Source organism: Ursus americanus, chromosome 1 (genome assembly GCF_024610735.1).
Source record: "Ursus americanus isolate L20-20 chromosome 1, mUrsAme1.1.p, whole genome shotgun sequence".
In the NCBI taxonomy this organism is placed as follows: Eukaryota; Metazoa; Chordata; class Mammalia; order Carnivora; family Ursidae; genus Ursus; species Ursus americanus.
In genome coordinates this window covers 51973818-51993096 of record NC_142127.1, presented here as the reverse complement: position 1 = coordinate 51993096, position 19279 = coordinate 51973818, and the positions used below count along the sequence as shown (strand labels likewise).

Sequence of the window (19279 nt, the reverse complement as noted above, 5' to 3'; positions counted from 1 at the left end):
CCGCCTGAATTGAGAACCACTGGTCTACCCAGTCCTGTCATTTTACAGGGAAGGGAATATTAGCCAACGTGTGGGCTCTTCATGCCTTTTCGCTCTGAACCCAGCACAGTCAGGACCCAGGGTTCTAATTTCACAGTGAAGTTGGTTTCTGAAACGTGCCTCCGTTTTTCATTCTTTCAACTGATAACTTTTTTTGTCCTGAGTTTTTCTTCTCAGTTACATGCTATGTGTTGCAAATGTAAGTCTGAACCTTTCAGATGCCTCAAGAAAAAATGATGAGCATTTTCAGAATATTTGCACATAAGTCAAGGCTTTGTACATATAGTGCATTGCCTCTCCACTTCTTAGAGTCCTTTAATAATGAGAAATCTGCCTCTCCTCCTTCTGCGCTCTTACCTCTGTGCTTTTGTCAAGCATCTTCTGGGAGAGTTATTGTTATCCTGTTAAGTATGGAGGACAGAAACAAAACATTCTGGCACAGAAAGCTCTGGATCTTCACAGGACTTGAGCTGTGCATCATTTATCCTGACTTGGGCACCAAAATCACATTTCAAAACTCATTTGCCTTCATACACTTGACCAGCTCTCTTCACCTGCATCTGTGACTTCTCTCTACACACTCGAATGCTCTGTGGATGAGGAAGAATCATTACCCTAATTATTGGTGTAGCTGAGAGCTTTCAGTGCTTGGTGACTCTTTTCCTTAATACTAAACGGTATAGTCAATATTGAGAGTGATACTTCCAAGCGGCATTTTCCTGAGGGAGTCTCGGGCTCTCTGAACAACTATTTCTGGGCAGGTATCTAGAATAATGTTGGCCTGCCGACTGGATGGACTTCCTGATCTCCTCTTGTCACTGTACCAAACTGATATGTTACAACCTTGTGGAAAAGAGAAACACTTAATTTTTTAAGTTTAGGGGCTTTTTTTCCTTGCTTGATTCTTAAGTAAAGCCAACCTAGTTTCTTTTTCTGAAGCAAAGGAGGAAGGAACAAACAACAAATTAATCAGACAGGAAGCGAATAACCACAGAAAGACGTCTGCCTCTGACTCAGTATGTCACATTTAACAAGAGGCCAGAGCTTGTCCAAAATGGCTGTCCAAAAACGACCCCACACTTGGGTTGGAAGATGATGACTTTTTCAGGGACGGTTTTCTCTCTGGGCTCACATCTTGTCTGCCTACCTGTGTCCCCGGTCATGCCTTCCTATGGTGTCCTTTAACGGTAAGAAAAGTATTATTCAAACTAAATATATTTCCTTTATCAGCTAGAGGGAAGAACGAAATGGCTTTTAATGGGCCATAGTATGTTGAGATAGTTTGATTTTTCAGTAGAAAACCATGTAATCTACTCCTGTTGCAGAGAATGCTAGTTTCAACACTGTGGTGATTGTGGGCAATTCATAACTTGTGTTTTGTATCAAAAAGTAAGCCAGATTTTCAGTAGAATTTTTCCTGACCGCTGGACAAGTTTGGATCCACAGGAATTTTTTTTCCCCATTTAAAATGGGGGGTTTTGTCTGTAAGTATAGCCTTTCAGTGTGTGGTACGGTTGTCCACATGCTGCTTTTGAACTGTCGCTCTGGTGAGTAGCAGTAAGTACTTTTAAAGTAAAGGGAGTCATTGGAAACTTCAAAGGAAAGTACCATGGAACTAAGGTGTTGCCTTTCTGTTGCTACAGATATGTCACTTAAGTTCAAATCCCAAATTAAACCATTTCTAGGCAGAGTATTTTAGGAAGAAGACAGTCTGTCTTTAGAATCTTTTTATTCAACCCCCTAACAGTGCAGTGCATAGCTACTTCTGCCAATCAAATTCTGTAGCATTTCTTATAACTGTTTACAGCGAATATGATGAACATTTGTCATAAAATATTGTAGCTTAAAATTTTCAAGCAATGTATCCAGAGACCTACGGATTAGGATTAAGGAAAGTTTTTTGTATCAAAAATTGTTTTTTTGCTTCTGGGGCACATATGAAGAAGTGACTTGACATATTCCTTTTTCCCCATGGAAAATATAAAATACAGCTTTAAAATATTAAGAGGTAACATGTAAATTTAGTCAATAAGTTCTTTTAAATAATTCAATGGTATAAGTAGTGTATACAGTAGAAAATGGAGAAGTGGTAAAATGGAGAAAAGGCTTCAGGAAGATTCTGATTCAGATAAGTGGGACAGCTTTGTAGTGAGAAAGACCGAGGAGTGAAAAGGCAAGAGAAAGAATAAGTCAGGATAGCGAGAGAGGAAGGTGAGAGGCTGGGAAAGGCAGGAGGTCAGCCTGTGTGGAAGCCATGTCCTTCCTCGTCATTGGAATTGTAGGTCTTAAGTGTTACCCATTAACTTCACAAAGTTGCGTTGCTTCTGAACTGGAACTTAATCTAGTGAACACTTTTCCTTTTATAGCCTGAATATGTTTAAATGATTTATCTAGAATCACAGTCAGTTTTTCACTGTTCTTTGAAAATTCAGACACGAGTTAATTGTTCACAGCTCCTGAATTACTCTAATATTTAAACTTGTAAGGATTCTACAGATGCTGGATAAACTGCAATATTCAGAGAACTCCCCATGGTAAAAATGATCCCCTGGGGTCCAGCAGCAGTTTCACCCCGCTCGTTGATGAAATTAGATTCTAGGGGCGCCTGGGTGGCTCAGTCGTTGGGCGTCTGCCTTTGGCCCAGGGCGTGTTCCCGGCGTTCTGGGATCGAGCCCCGCATCGGGCTCATCCACTGGGAGCCTGCTTCTTCCTCTCCCACTCCCCCTGCCTGTGTTCCCTCTCTCGCTGGCTGTCTCTCTCTCTCTCTGTCAAATAAATAAATAAAATCTTTAAAAAAACAAAAAAATAAAAAAAAACACAAAGATTCTAGATCTGGCCCGTGGGCTAGAAGTTGCCCAACCTGTGCTCAAACGTAAGAGGAAGTGAGTTCCCTAATTTCTGGACCTTTTAAGTTTTCTGCCCTTTTGAAGTCTGATTAACCTTTCATGAACATGTCATTTACGTTGTAAGTTTCTGGCTGTTTAAATTGTGGAATATTTCTGCTTTAAGGTTGGACTTGCTTTTGTTTATCCAAATTGCGGTACATTTATATCTTATTGAAAAAAGAGCATTTCCCTTGAAATATCACAAATACCTCTGTATTTTGCAACCCTCACTCCTGAAAATTAAAACTGAAAAAAATACTAGAATAAGGAATGCCTTAATTAGTATGCTTTAAAATGCACTTTAAACACATCTCCCTTCACCATTCATCGGTAATACGGAGGTTTACATGGGTGTGTACATGTGGGCCAGGGTTTAAATCAATTTATGGTTTCTTTCTCATGACTAAATAGCGGGGAAGACAATAACATGTATTGAGGACTTGCTACATGTTAGGCTCTTTACTTTTACTTATTTTATTTTAAAAAATGGCTCATTCTTATTAAGCATTTGCCTCACTTAACTCTTGAGTAACCTTATTGAGTAGGTACCATTATCCCCATTTTATTGGGGACTTGGACTTGGGCTATGTAATTTACCCAAGGCCACTTAACAACTAAGTATAAAGAAGTTGTCTATAATTTCAAGAGCTTCTTTCATAAATTCAGTGTAGAGGTGACTAGATGTCCTCTTCCAGTCCTGAGACTCTGCGGTTACAAAGGCTTTGCTTTAAATGTCACAGCAACAGTAAGTATCTTTAAAGCAAGTAACCTTAAGGAAGACATTTTCCTTCCTAAGTCTTTTGGCCTTTTCAGAAGTCAATTGGTGACACTTTTGCTTGTATTACAAGACCACACTTTCAATGATAAAAATGAAGAAAATACACTGAGTGTATTGACATATATGCAGGAGTGTGGACACGGGTAGATCTTCCTCCTCCAGTAAAACGAAATGTGCTGAGGGTTTAAGAAAACTTTAGCTTTAAGACTTGATCCCCTTTAAGAGAAGAGATGGGAAGTAGCGGGGGGAAACATGATACTTTTCAGTTCTGTGGATAAGGTAGAGAAGGGCTCCTTTCCTTTCGCCACAGCTAAACAATGACCGGTGGGGGAGCATTCAACTTGCCTTCCTTGTCTCACTTTGAAAAGGATTTGGATGTGTATCAATTTGCATTAACTTTTTAAAAAAAGATTTTATTTATTCATTTTAGAGAGAGAGAGAGCACTAGCAGGGGGAGGAGCAAAGGGAGAGGGAGAGAATCTCCAGGAGACTCCCTGCTGAGTCCGGAGCCAACTCGAGGGGCTCTTGGGGCTCAATCTCAGGATCCCGAGATCAGGGCCTGAGCCAAAATCAAGTGTCAGATGCCCAACTGAGCCACCCAGGCGCCCCTATACATTTGCATTAACTTTTAAATTAAACACGTATGGCAGCGGATTTAAAAGGAATCAATTTACTTCACAACCTTGATTTCCCAACAGTTACTCTTACGGTAAAATTGTGATTTTGTGTGCTACCAATCGTAATGAGGTTGCGATGTTTCAAAATGTCTTCTCTGAAAAATGCCTTTCCCACTCCCCCTCCCCCAAATTAACCAACTGTATATCTAAAAGAGGTATTTCTGAAAGAGCAGGGGCGCTGTAAAGTACAGCAAGACACAAAGCCTTACCACTGAGGAGACAACCTATGAGCAGGATTCACTTCAGTTATTGTCTTAAATGATGATCAAGAAAAGAGCAAGTACATTTTGAGAAATGAGGGGTGCCACGGACAGAAGGCATGTGCTCCTGCTCGGACTGAGGATAAGTGACAACCAGCTGGGGGAGGCTGTGCTTTGCTTACAAAGGAGAGCTTGTTTCTCTCCTCTACCTTTTGCTTCCTCTTGGGTTGAGCAGTCTTTTGTCTTTCCTCTTCTTGCTGATTGCCTCATTGCCGGCAGCCTTCTGAGCCTGGGCCCGAGGAGAGGAAGAGCAACAATAATAGAAGCAAACTTCATGCAAAGATACTAAAAGTTTCTAAGATGGCCAAATGTGACAGGCTGGGGCGGTGGGGGTGGGGGCGGGGCGGGCGCAGAGATGTTGCTCTGTGACTTGTGTCATAAAATAGAAACTACAGGCAAGTGCAGCTGTGAAAAGATTGTGCTGAAGAAACAGGATGGCTGTGGTTTGCTGTGAGCATCAATTTTCCTGTTGAGCATTTTTACAGGAAGTTGAAGAACAAAGCCAACTTCATCTTAATTAGTTCTAATGGTTTTCAGATCTTAAACACATCCAAAGAAGTTTGCATCATGCAGGAGTCTCTGAAGAGTAGACTCCATCAGAATTATGAGTAGGAATCCCAAAACTGCGGGCTTTTAAAATTCAAGATTTTAGTAGCAATTTGCGTTTGCTAAATGATTTTATTTTTACAGTGTAACTTGCAGTGGATTCACTGCCTTTATAATGAATGCTTCTGCAGTAACTTTTTTACAGTCGTAATAACTCAATATGAATGCAAGAGCCTTTTCTTATTAAAACACTGTTGAGTTATATATATTATAAATTTATTTCTGTTAATATTTATTGGTCAAATGTGTGTGTGTGCGTGCGTGTGCGTGTGTGTGTGTGTGTGTATGGGGGTAGGGGTGTGTGTATGTGTTTATAAGTTGGAAGGATATACCTGAAAATGTCAAGACTATCTCTAAATTATTTCAATTTTTATTAACCCCAACCCTTTTTCACCTAAAATTTAATTATTATTGAATGCTTCTTTCAGTGGTTAAATACAGCAGTCATGTTTTAGTTTCATCTTCGAAATACAACAGCCAGTTAGTTTACCAGCAAATTGGGTTCATCTGGGGATGACAGAAGAATTGCAATTCAGGACATGCAAGCTATGGTAAAATCATAGGCAAACCTAGAGATCAAAGGAGAGGAAGGCTACTTTACAGAGAAAAAGGAGGAAGCTAGGACAGCTTTGATGGTTTCTTACTGGCTAGGCTATTGCTGGGCAAGGAGAAAAATCTTCCTCCTTCCAGGGTAGTCAAGTAGGCTTCTTCCTATGAAAAAATGCAAGGTACGCCTCTTCCTGTTGGGGTCTGCAATTGAGGACAAGTTAGTAGCATCTGACAGCTCCCTTTTCTGGCCTCCTAACTTCATTTTATTTTTCTTTTTTAAAGATTTTATTTGTTTAATTGACAGAGAGCGAGCCAGGGAGAGAGGGAACACAAGCAGGGGGAGCAGGAGAGGAAAAAGCAGGCTCCCAGCAGAGCAGGGAGCCTGATGCGGGGCTCGATCCCAGTACCCTGGGATCACGCCCTGAGCCAAAGGCAGATGCTTAATGACTGAGCCACGTAGGCACCCCTCCTGACTTCATTTTAAATGAGGTTTCCATTATTTAATTCCACATTTCCCCCTTTTGATCAAGATCTTTCCTTAAAAGTATCACTGATCAATAGCTGGCTCATCCATAACCCTCACTGCCAGGAGGACCTTTACTGGGCGTCCTGTCCTGTATCAGAGGGTAAGCACATAGAAGTTGGAAACCATTTAAGGCCACAGCTGAGTAACAAGGAAGGTTAAGAGGGAGAACCCACAGGCATTTCCCATCTAAAGTCTATATCTTGTCAAGGTTGTACATATTGGAGACCATCCTGAAGCATTAGGTTAGCGTCACCTTATTGGGTATTGTTTCTACAGTTTTGACAGGCAACAGATACAAAACTTTAAAATAATTATACAAAACATAATTAAAGGCAACATGACAATTTCAAATCGTATGATGCTTCTGAACCGTGATCCTGGGACTGAAGGTAGCCGAATGAATAAATCAAAGGAACATGAAGACTTAGACGAAACTTGTTGTAGTCAATGTGCTTGTTCCCCAATTTTGTGCCATTGGGTTTCTACTTTCCCAGAGGAGTTTTATCCCTGTGTTTACTGTCACACAAATGCCTCCTTGCTCAGCAAGTAGGTAAACGAGGGCTCTGTGATTATCCCTAACTACTTTAGCCAGTGAGTTACATGATCGTCGTTGGGCTGCTCCTACTTTGATGATGGAATTGGTCAGCTCTCCTAATGTTAGGGAGAGATGTCTAATCATGCGTTCAGTAGACTGAAGGGTGAAGGCTCTCTTTACAGAGGCAAACCCGAGTCATATGAGCCTCCTAGAACTTCTCATTTAATGCAGCCATGAAGGACCATTGGTAAGCTGCTGTTTTGTTATGAGGAGAAAACAGAACGGTGAGTACAGCAAGAGCATGCTGTCCTTTCATCCTCCAGCTGTCAGGACGAGTTGCCCAAGTGTAGGGGCCATTGCCAAAGCCTCCACATACACAAGAGAAGCCAAGAGCAGCACACAGGGCTGCCTCATAAGTATGAGCATTTACGGACCTGTTTGTCTGTGTGGAGGCATTAGTGCCATTCAACCCACTCAAATACCATGTTACCACATATGGAAAGTCTTCCTAGACGTATGGCTCTGACAGCCCGCTTACCAATGGTCTAACTTACACTGGATGTGCACAATGTCTTTTATATATATGTATATTCAAGAGAGTTCATTTCTCCAACCAAAGGTTGGGTTAAATTGAGGCAGGGAACAAGGGTGTGTGGATATAGTATTCTAGCCTTGTGAAAGGGACCTGAGGAACAGTTTAGGAAAGCAGTAGCATATGGGATTCCTGCACAATTACTAATAGGATAAGCTAAGGGGTCACTGTTGTCCTGGACAGATCAAGGTTTCTGGTGACAACAATCAGAGGCATTTCCCCCTTTTGCAATAGACTGGGAAATCTGGATAAGAGCATTATCTGTCCAAAGAAGAAAGGGAGAAAATATAGTAAGAAGTAACAACGAGAAAAGGCTATATAGGCTGGTGCAGCGATCTTGGGAAAGCTGTCTTCATTAGCTGTCACCTGCTTCCAGGCCCAAGATCTTTAATTTCAGGCCACCAATTGGTGTGCAGGTCCAGTCAGGGTTTGGTGCCTTCTTTAGATGTGACATGCGAATCTAGGAGTCTATTCCCGGAAGTTCGGTGGCACAAGGGTAGGCTAACAGTACCAAGAGGGGCCCTTCCAATGAGGTTGAAGACACCTTTTGGAGGTGTCTTTTCCAATAGATGAAATCTCCAGGTTGCAAGGTGTGACAATTAAGGTCTTCATCTCCCAGGAGTTGTGAAAATATTGTTCTATTAAAGCATGGTCCTTTTCAACAAAAGCAACGAGGCTTTTACAATATTGGAGTATATCTCCTTTCATCAGCTGTCAAAAGAAGTGGGAGCCAGAAGCATCAGGCACCCTGTGACATTTCCAAAGGATGAGAGTTTATGAGTTCCAGAGGGTTGGAGCTGAGATTTAGAAGGACCAACAGCAGTGCTTTTGGCCAGGTTATTTGAAAGGTCTCTACAAATTTTACCTATTGAGTCTTTTTTTTTTCTTTTTTTAAGATTGATTTGAGAGAGAGAGCGAGTGCATGCATGCGCAGAGGGGGAGGGGCAGAGGGAGAAGAGAGAGAGAATCTCAAGCAGAAGCCCTGCTGAGCTCAGAGCCAGACAAGGAGCTCGATCTCATGATCCTGAGATCATTACCTGAGCCAAAATCAAGAGTTGGATGCTTAACCAAATGAGCCACCCATACGCCTCACCAGTTGAGTCTTAATAATGCTGTTTGTGCATTGGACCAGCCCTAAGGATTGAGGGTGGTAAGCACGGTGAAAGTGCAGCGCCGGCCCCACAGCACAGACCTGTCCAAGCACTTGATCTGTGAGCGAGTTCCCGGGTCACTGTGAAGCTCCAGAGGGGTTCCCCAGTGAGGAATAATCTTTTCTCATAGGATTTTAGCCACAAAAGAGACGGTAGCCCATCTAAAGGGAAAGCTTCCAGGGGCGCCTGGGTGGCACAGCGGTTAAGCGTCTGCCTTCGGCTCAGGGCGTGATCCCGGCGTTATGGGATCGAGCCCCACATCAGGCTCCTCCGCTATGAGCCTGGTTCTTCCTCTCCTACTCTCCCTGCTTGTGTTCCCTCTCTCGCTGGCTGTCTCTATCTCTGTCAAATAAATAAATAAAATCTTTAAAAAAAATAAAAAAATAAAAAAAAAATAAAGGGAAAGCTTCCAGTCCAGTGAGAAAACATACAAACCATGACTAAAACGTATTTTTATCCATGAGATGGGAGGAGCCCAGTAAAACCTATTTGCCAAACCTCTAATGGTCCATTGGGCAATTTAAAATGCCTGGGAGCAGTGCGCACGCGTCTCCTAAGATTGTGTCTTAGGTACAACAAGCAAGGTGTGCACTTTTGCAGCCTTGTGAATATTTCCCCACCGGTATTGTTTCATAAAGTCTCTCATTTTATCAGGAGACCAAGGATCTCATGCATGTGCAGCGGTTAGTAATGGGAATTGTAGAGTCTTTGGCAGGACTGCATTGTTATTTGGTTCAAGCCAGAGTTCTGTCTGTTTGATTGAACCAACAATTATTAGATTTCCAACATCGTTTTTTCCTCTCTGGGGCCAATTGTTGGGCATCTCTTGTCAGTTTTTGGAGATTTTCTTTTGGAGGAACATCCTTTTGGACCATGACAGGAGTTTGATTATTCGTTCCTTTAAGAGCAGCGTTTTTAACAGAAACATCACCAAGGTGGTTTCCTTTGGCCTCCAGGGAGTCAAGTGTAGAATGCCCGGGGACTTTAACACCAGCCACAGCAGCTGGCAAAAGTATGGCCATCAAATAAATTTTGGACTTAAGAGCCATTTTAAATTTTCTTCCGTTAGAGGTACAGACACCCAGCTGTTTCCGTAACATCCCAGTCATGGGCTGCCCCAAAGGCATACCGACTATCAGTGTGGATGTTTGTGGTTTCACCTTTGGCCAAGGTTCAAAACCAAGTAGGAGCCTATAATTCAGCTTGTTGGGCTAAAGGTAAAGGAACTCTTTTAAAAAGAGTTGTAATACTGTGCCTAGCATATTTACTATTTTCATCCTTTGAATAAGACCCTTCAGTAAACCATGAAAGATCTGCATTGACTTGAAAAGTTTTCTGTAAATTATTCCAGGGAGTCAAAACGTGCTATGTTAGTTGTGAGAGACTTCGTCAGTGACGGGGAGAGAAGAATGGCTTGGTTAAGGATATTGCAGCCATAAAGAGTTGCATGATGAACAGTTAGTGGGGGGTTTCCCAGGAGGTGAAGCAACTGGCTGAAAGGTGTTGAGTGTGGTGAGAATTCAGGAGGGCCTCTACTGCAAGGGACACAGAGATGATTAGAGGGGGGGCCCATACTTGTTTCTTCAGTGGTCTCAACCAAAAAGGCAGTGGCCGGAATGGCTTTGAGACAAGGGGGATATCCTTACATCTCAGGGTCCAGTTGTTGGCTGTGACAATGCCCTATGGCTCGATGACAGTTTACATATTTTTTGGTGAGTGCTCCAAGGCATTCTCTTCCCTCTCACAAAAAGGAAAAAAGGAACCTGATAATTAGGATACCCAAGGGCAGGGAGCTTTATTAAGCTTTCCTTAGGGCCCAAGTCTGTGTCATCCCGATCTTCCCAAATAATAGGGTCGGGTTTGTTGATTTTTAGTAAAATATATGGGGGTTGGGCCATAAGAGAGAAGTTTGGAATCCAATTTCGATAGTAGCCAGCTAGCCCAAGAACACCTTGTAATTGGTGCTTAGTTGTTGCTTTGGGGAAGTCGGGACATCTCTCAGCCTATCTGAATCTAAACAGAGTGCTTTTCCGAGCTCAGGCATCCTAAACATGGAACCTGAGTCTGAGCAAGCTGCAGTTTTTCCTTTGGAGACTTTATGTCCCTTTAAGGCTAAAAGGTTGAACAGGTGGCTGCCGGCCTCCAGTGAAGAGGCTTGGGAAAAGGAGCAGAGAAGCAACTCCTCGGTATATGGTAACAAGGGAGAGCCTCAGAAGACTTTATGTCAGCTAAGTCAGCCTTGAAGGTTTTCAAGAAGGACCCTCAGTAAAACCCTGGGGCATTACCGTTCAGATGTATTGTTTTCCTTGCCAAGTGAAGGCAAACAGATACTGGCAGGCCTTAGGGACGGGGGTGCTAAAGGTAGCACTACATAACTGATGACAGTGAGCATTCTGCTTTCAGCGGGGATGGAGGTCAGGAAAGCATGAGGATTAGGAACAACACGGTGGAAAGGGATGACAATATTGTTAATGGCTCAGAGGCTCTGGACAAGCCTCCATCCTCAGCCTTTGGGTTTCCCCACAGGTAAACTAGGGGTGTTATAGGGACTAGTGCAGGGCATAATGAGGTGCTGAGTCTTAGAATCTTCTGTTATAAGTTTGATATCTTGAAGGACTTCTTTACTTATGAGGTATTAATTTTGGGGAGAGGTTTTGAGGGATCTATTTGAATCTTAATCTACCCTGAAGAAGCCAAGAGTATATGAAAAATACATACATAAAAATGAGTTAAGGAAAAAAAAACATTATATATAAAGTAAAACATAAATGAATGTAAATAAGATACAGAAGAGAAAGTAACAAGACAAGAGAACATTTGGACCTTTCGATCTATCCAATTGTATTATTTCTGTTAACCCCCCCCACACACACTCTTCTGTTGATTCTAGTTGTTTGCAAAAAAAAAAAAAGTTTACTTTTTCTCGTTCATTTTAGGTTAGATAGTATTTGAGGATGACCTTTGGCAAGATGTATATAGCAAAATGCTTTATATTTTTGAGTAATCCACAATGGTAATAAAACATAACTGGACAAACCTGCTTTTATCCACCTTAATAGAACTTGGTTGATCCACTCCTCACTCAGGATTAGAGGCCAGGCTTCTCAGGATCATCAGATGTTTTCACTGGACAGCACTGGAGATCTTTCTGCTCCTCATATCATTCTGTAATGTAGGCCTCGCACAGTATGCTCTAGAATGACTTTTAAGTTGGCTACAACAGACTAAGAAACCATTTAATTAAATGACTAGCCAATTCTCTTGATCTTAATCATTTCACATTCAGAGATAATCATGTGTTCTTGGATGAACACACTGAAGAGAAAAACCGAAGTTTCCTGGGGCAAGTCTGGACTGAACTGTGGGCTGTGGTTGAGCCTTGAGCTGGCCATGCCACTGGGGAGACTATGTATGCTGCAGGACGGGAAGTGGGATGAACAAGTGACTCTTTCTCACAAGGTGCCCATCATAACTAATATTACATCTTTAGCAAATGGCTCTCAGCCACAAGATGCCCTGGTTGGTCTAGGGTCATTGTGTGATGCTGTCTAATATAAGCATTAAACCATGATGTTGACCTAATAACATTATAGTAAAACCAACAAAGTCAACCATTTCTTTCACAGAACTAGGAAATTCCAGAATTTATAAATACTGAGATATTTATAAATTATATAAATTTATAAATTATAATATTGAGATATTTATAAATTTATAAATATTGAGAAATTTAATAATATAACTTATAAATAAATTATATCTATCTATCTATATATATATAGTGTGGAGGGGCAACAAAGAACCGATTAATGAATTCCTAAAGCCATTTCTGCAAAATATTCCGCTCTGTTCTCTTAACCCATAGTGCCAATTTCCTTATAAAGGGTTTTTTGGTAGATCCCTTCCATCACCTTAATGGTTTTTCCAACTAAAATTTCATGATTTTTGAATGATTCATTCAGTTATTCAATAAAACTTTGGCAGTCAGTCACAAACCCCAGGGTTCAGGTTGATTTTTAATTTCTTCATTGTATGACAATCCAGAGATATCTTGGGTGAGAAATCAGTTGATGAATATTCTGTTCAAAAGCCATTATCTTGGGGCACCTGGGTGGCTCAGTCAGTTAAGCATCTGACTCTTGATCTCAGCTCATGTTTTGATCTCAGGGTCATGAGTTCAAAAAAAGTGGGGGCGCCTGGGTGGCACAGCGGTTAAAGCGTCTGCCTTCGGCTCAGGGCGTGATCCCGGCGTTACGGGATCGAGCCCCACATCAGGCTCCTCCGCTATGAGCCTGCTTCTTCCTCTCCCACTCCCCCTGCTTGTGTTCCCTCTCTCGCTGGCTGTCTCTTTCTCTGTCAAATAAATAAATAAAATCTTTAAAAAAAAAAAAAAGCCATTATCTTATCTTTTAATGTCTACAATGGATAATAGATGGATATGTATTGTTAAATCTGTGTTTATTAGTTTGCTAGGGCTGCTGTAACAACAATAAAACACAGATTGGGTGGCTCAAACAGCAGAATTTTATTAGCTCACCGTTCTGGAGGCTAGAAGTCCGAGATCAAGGAGTTGGTAGGTTCGGTTTCCCCTGAGGCCTCTCTTCTAGGCTTGCTGATGGCCACCTTCTCCCTGTGTTCTTGCATGGACTTTTCTCTGTGCTCACACATCCCTTGTCTCTCTTCCTCTTCTTAGAAGAACCCTGGTCATATTGGATTAGGGGCCATCCTAATGGTCTCATTCCAACTTAATCACCTCTTTAAAAGCCCTACCTCTGAATATAGTCACTTTCTGAGGTACTGGGGTTAGGTTAAGGCTTCGATGCATGAATTTGGGAGGGACACAGTTCAACCCATAACACTGTGTGTGAAAACAAAAAAAGCTTTTTCCGTCCCTGTGGTTTTCTTTGGGCACATAAAATTCAACACACAATGTGAACATATTAGAAAAATCTGGCTTTTCTCCCTATGGTGAAACTTATTTAAACATGGAAATGATTCTTTAAAAGAAGTTAATTCTCAAAAGTGTATATTCTTAAAAGTTCAATGCCCAGGGTAGGGGTAGGTGGGGGTAGGGTGGGAGGGGAAGAATCAGCAAATGGTGGGTCAGGGATCCTTCAACTTTAGGGAGCCTAACTAGGGTGGGAAGCAGGACATGTTCTCAAAAAGTTCATAACCGATTCTGATGCAAGAGATAAGAACCCACATTTTGGGAACCCTGCTCTAGTTATTTCCCCTGTTCTAGAGCCCCTCCTGGCCCTAGGACAAGGCTGTCTTTCTTGTCACACTCTTCCCAAAGGAAGAACCAAACGCAACAAGGCCAAGTCTTCAGGCTGCCTCGGTCCTGCTCTGCACAGCTCTATCCACAGGGGACTCTGGGCCAAGCCTGGGCCTCGGCATAGGCGCCACATCAGTCCCTCCTTTGCCAGGTGCTCGAGCAGTGCTCACACCAGCAGGATCCATGCTCACCTTCAAGGAAGACAGATCTAGACCCATCTGTTGGTCGTTTACCCATCTGAGGGCTCACTGTGTACCATTCCATTCATCCTCCCGCCACCCCATTCCACTGGCGGGAAAGGGAGGTCCGGAGAGGGTAGTCTCTTACCCAGGTTGTTAGGTATCACAGCAAAGATTCAAAATCATACGTGCCTGACCCTGGTCTCATGTCCTCATAGGGATTCTAACCTTTTTCATCCATAGACCACACTAGTGTCTGATAAAGCCCAAAGGACTCCTTCTCTGACTGTTATTAAATGGATAAAAACAAAATACAGAGGATACAAAGGAAACTAGTTATACTGAAGTATGTACAACAAGATCTAGCAACAGAGCGAAACGTTGCCGTCATTTCAAAAGAGATCTGTGACGATTGTAATACGATGTGGAAATATCATGTGAAAAACTGTTGGTGAAAAAGTTTCAGGTACTGTGGTTTTCAGCCTACATTTATAATTGAAGGAAATGCTACATTTTAGTTAGAGCTTAGGGGAACTAAATAGGTCTTTTTTTTTTTTTCCATTCAAGTTCACAGACCCTTGAATTCTGTCTACAGACCCTGCAGGTGTAAGGATCCAGGTTAGGAATGCCCAGTCCATTAGGATCAATGCTGCTGTGAGGTCCTTCGGGAAGGTCCATTTCTGGTTCTGATGTGAGCTGTTAACTCCATGAGAGGAGGGAAGCCCTAACTCTCCCAAGGCTTTGGGTTCTCTTCACTGGTGAAGTCAGGCTGCCAGGAAAGCAGGTCCCAGGACTTAAGGCTGGCGAGCCCTTCTAACATAGGGCTCATTCTTCACCCAGACCTTGGGGTTGATGCTGGGTGCTGTTCCGATGGCCAGCACATGGCTTGCTTGTGTGATACCTGGCTCTTTCACTCCACACGTATTTAGTGAGAACCCTGCTTTGGACCAGGTATTAGGGAGAGCTGGTGGAGTTCACAGTCAGGTGGGCAGACAGCCAGGAATGAGCCTAGCATGGCAGAGAGGAGCTGGTCTTCTTTGACCCCTGTGGTAAGGTGGCAGGACTGGAGTCTGGGGTTTCTTAAAAGCTTCCCTCAAGGCCCCATCCTGGACTAGCCCAGACAAGCAGGAAGAAGCAGAGAGACCCCTGAAGCCAGCACCTTCGAGCCCTCGGGTGGGAGTAGTTTGCCTGGAGGAGGAGGCGAGAGAGGGGCTGGGGAAGTGGCAGCAGCAGTGGAGAGGAGAGAATGGCGAGGGCGTTCAGCCGCAGATCCTCCCCCCGTGGTTGAGCGGGGCCACCGGGGTGGGCAGTGGTGGGGGGAGGCCGAGCTTCTGTGGTCCGCAGGTTTATTTATAAGTCAGTCAGTGCACAGACAGAACCATAACAGCCCAGCAGAAAGCTGTATAACAACTAGATTAAAGAGGCCCGACAAGGCAGCGGCAGTCCCCTGAAAGGCTCCCTCTACCCCAGGCTGGCCCCTGAGATGCATCGGACAGGAGTTCAACCTGATCTTTGCAACCTCGGGACTGACTCATGAGAACCGGGCCCTTAAGCAGTTCCCGGTTGTTGACCAGAATCCACTCCTTCCTTGCTCGGAGTTAGGATAACGGGATGGCAGGTTAGCTGGTGAATGGGGGAATCCGACACAGTGCGCTGGCGGTTGAGGGTGGTTTCATCCCCCAAGCCCGTGGATTATCTGTTCCATGGAGCCCACCTCTGGGGCCTCGAGGCGGCCTTGGCCACCCCATCACTTGGTCAGCTGCCTCCTCCAGCCTTAACAGCACTGCTTTGGCTGCAGCGTCTTTCACAGTTCGTTGGGCCTGAATGCAGTCTCTGATCGCCATCCCTCCTCCTGGTCCCGGGACATGTGCGCAGTGAGGCCTCGGGTGCCTCCTGCCCAGCACAGACTTCCTAGCACAGGCCCTCCCTCAGCACTGGCCACACTGCCCACTTGGCCCCACACGTGACTAACTCGTGTCATGCAGAAAAGGCCAATTTAAGGAACACGTTTTAAAAGAAGCTTTGAGAATCTCTTATAGAAAAACAGGTTCTGACCTAGTTTACAGGTGAGCTGTAGCACTAGTCCGCTCTTTACCTGCCCAAAAATGCTTCTCAAAAAAGACCAGGGACTGGAAGGACTTGCTGTGAATGAAGGACGGTCTTTTAGTGAGTTGCTCGGTTTCTCGGAGTCGCGATGTCCTCTGTGAAATGAGCGGACTCGTGCTAGCTTGCAGTGTCGCTGTAGGAGTTCGAGACCTTGTAGGGGCCCGTGGGCCAGGTGGTCGTCCTTAAGGCACGACTGCTGTTGCTGTACGGTGTTTCCAAAAATTCCTTTTCTCAGCAGTCCTCTTGGAACGGAGCTGTTCCAAACTGTCTTAATTCCCGTCTTCCAGCAGCCTTGACAAGTCCAGCCGTGTCCTTTTAGATTTTTGCATTCCCTTTCTGTTCACAGAAAGCAAGCCACCTAGCAATACTTTAATAGAAAGTATTGTTTCACGGTGTAAGTTTTCCACATTAACTTTTCGTGGTCGAACTGAATTTTTTAAATTCTAAATAATTTTTTTTCCCATTAAGAGACGTGGAGAACAAAAAGATAATTCTGCTATTTGAAATTCAGGACACCTGTTCTGTATGGTTCAGGAGGGGAGTGTCCAGGCTGCCCACTGGTTTCGGCTAAGAATCTGCAACAGGCGGCTCAGATGTTAGTGCCCATGAAATCAGCTCGGGATCTTGTTAAAGTGCCGAAACCAATTTGGTGGGTGGAGAGAGGGGCTGAGATTTGACGTGTCTAACAGCTCCAGTGCCGCCCTTGCTGCTGACCCAGGACCACACCTGAATAGCAAGGACTGGGTGGGAGGAGCCAGGGTTACTTAGGGGTGAGGACGCATGGCCCCATGCTGGGACTTAGGACCCAGGGATGGGACTCTGAAAACTGGGGGAGCGCTGGGGGGGGGGTGGTTTCATGGCTGGTGGACGTGCTGGGAAGCTTCCTCGCCCTGTAGGTTCTTCAGCCCCTGATGTTTGCCCGGCTGCCCCCTTCCCACTGCCACAGGCCCAGGTTTTCCCTGCACTCTCCCAGCCCGCCACAGTCTGGCTTCCCCTTGTTCCCAGAGCCGTCATACTATGCAGTAAGCTTGTCTAGTGAAGTGTATTTCTAGTAAACAGCCTGGTACTCAGAGGTTGGACCTTGTCTCTTTTTTCCCCTTTTAAAAAACTTTGATCCTATAAGGAAATGCCAAGTAGCACAACGATGGAATCCGGCCCCCTTGCCCACCTTACCTGCCTGCCTTACCTTATTCCTGCCTTCTTCCCCTGGAGGACTGTAAGACCTTTGAGGGCAAGACCAGAAAAATATTCGTCTTTGCATTCCTACAGTGCGTGTCCAGACTCAGGCGAATGCCAGGCCTTTGCAAGAAGAAGACCAGTGGGCACAGAGTGGGTGGGAGTGGAGAGCAAGAAAGGATGTTGTGGTGGAAATAAGTGGGGATGAGGAGCCAGGACATCGGATTTGCCAGGATACATTTCTGGCAGTTTTACGAACATCTTCCAGCTTACACAGGCTCCAGGCCCGGGTCCCTCCAGGAATCATTCCCTGGACCTGCTTTGGTGGGTAAGGGAGTTGAGCAGTGTGAGGCACCAATTTTGCTTCCAATATCTTAAGGCATTTGGGCTCAGAAACCTCCCCTGCTAGGATCCTTCCAGAAGAGTAACATCTTAGCCATGTTGTAAAGGTGATTACATCCCTGATAAAAATTGCCCTGGGGGCGCCGGAGTGGCTCAGTCGGTTAAGCATCGGAGTCTTGGTTTTGGCTCAGGGTCACGATTGCAGGATCCTGAGATGGAGCCCTGCTACGGCTCTGCACTCAGCGGGGAATCTGCTTAAGATTCTCTCCCTCTGCACCCCCCCAACTCTCTCTCTTAAAAAAATAAATCTAAAAAGAAAACAAAGTTGGCCTACGTGAATAACTGTCACTTTGGTGGGAAGGAGGGAAGGAAGATTAGGACAGAGTATTACTAAAAAGTCTAATACGTGACCATGTTTTGTTTCTTTTTGCTTTGTTTTTACAGATTCACCAGCAAGACTGTTGAAGGTGTAGCTGTCCAAGATGCCCGTCCCTCCCCCTCCGGCGCCCCCGCCCCCGCCGACGTTTGCTCTGGTGAGTGGCCTCTCGCCATCCGCTGCTGGTGCACAAAGCAGGCCAGATGAAGTCCAACCCCGCGCACACACATTTGTTTTACCTGCATTTGCATTCTGGTGTAAAAACCTAAAAACCATAGGGCAGGTTTTCCCGTTTCGAGAAAGCCAGCCCCTGAGACCCTGAAGGGCCGGTTGTCAGAGGTCTCAGGCAGCGCCCAGTACACGTGTGGGGTGTGCATTAGCTGGGTGTCCTCTGTCAGGTCCGTCACGGAAACGTCCTGTCCCTTCCCACACACCAGCCCAAGACTGGGGTTCTGCCCAGCATGCTCTGTTGCCATTCAAATGGACTCGACTTGTAGCCTTTAACTTCTGGACAAGATGGTCCAGAAACCCAGGTCTGTGTAAGAAATGCAGTTGTTCACGCTTCCTGCAGACTCACTCTTTTCTTTTTCTCTTACTTTTCCCTTCTTCCCACTTTTTTTTTTTTTTTTGGCAAATATCATCTACCAGCCCGTCCCCACTTCTCCCCACACTCACATCCTTCTTTAAATCTATTGTTGCAGGGCGCCTGGGTGGCTCAGTCGGTTAAACTTCCGACTCTTGGTTTCAGCTCAGGTCCTGATCTCAGGGTCATGAAATCGAGCCCCAGGTAGGGCTCCGTGCTCAGTGGGGAGTCTGCTTGAGATTCCCTCTCCCTCTGCCCCTCCTGCTCATTCTTTCTCTCTCGCTCAAATAAATAAATAAATCTTTAAATCTATCCTTACATTTAGATGTCTACTTTTCAAAGGAATTTCTTCCCTGGGCTCCTCCTGGTCTCTTGATAGACCTGTCCTCAGAAATTAGTGCACCCTCTTACAGGAAGCCAACAGCCTTCCACGTGGTGATACAGGAAGGTTCCCAGATGCACCCCATTGCCCCATTACCTCCCTCAGCATATGAAGGCCTCACTGCTGAGGAGCCTCACAGTGATGGGTCCTTTTCACTTGGGGAAACTGAGGCTCAGAGAGGAAAAGTCTCCTACCCAGACTTCCACAGGATGCAGTAAGCTCATCTGAGGTGGAACCTAGTCAGAAGAACAGACAGTTAGCT

The 19279-nt window shown here is 44.5% G+C and overlaps 1 protein-coding gene across 3 annotated transcripts in view; it reads left to right on the top strand.

The window, feature by feature from the left end:
- The window catches only part of WIPF1 (WAS/WASL interacting protein family member 1), a 117807-nt gene that overhangs the window by 73631 nt on the left and 24897 nt on the right, over positions 1–19279 (top strand). For 2 of the 3 annotated variants that reach the window (XM_045800321.2, XM_045800322.2), the window contains exon 2: positions 18121–18209. In XM_045800321.2, the coding sequence (XP_045656277.1) occupies positions 18159–18209 (51 nt within the window). In that variant the 5' untranslated portion in view covers positions 18121–18158. Of the gene's footprint in view, positions 1–1033; positions 1227–18120; positions 18210–19279 lie in introns of those variants that run through there. The other variant, XM_045800320.2, reaches the window with a different exon arrangement.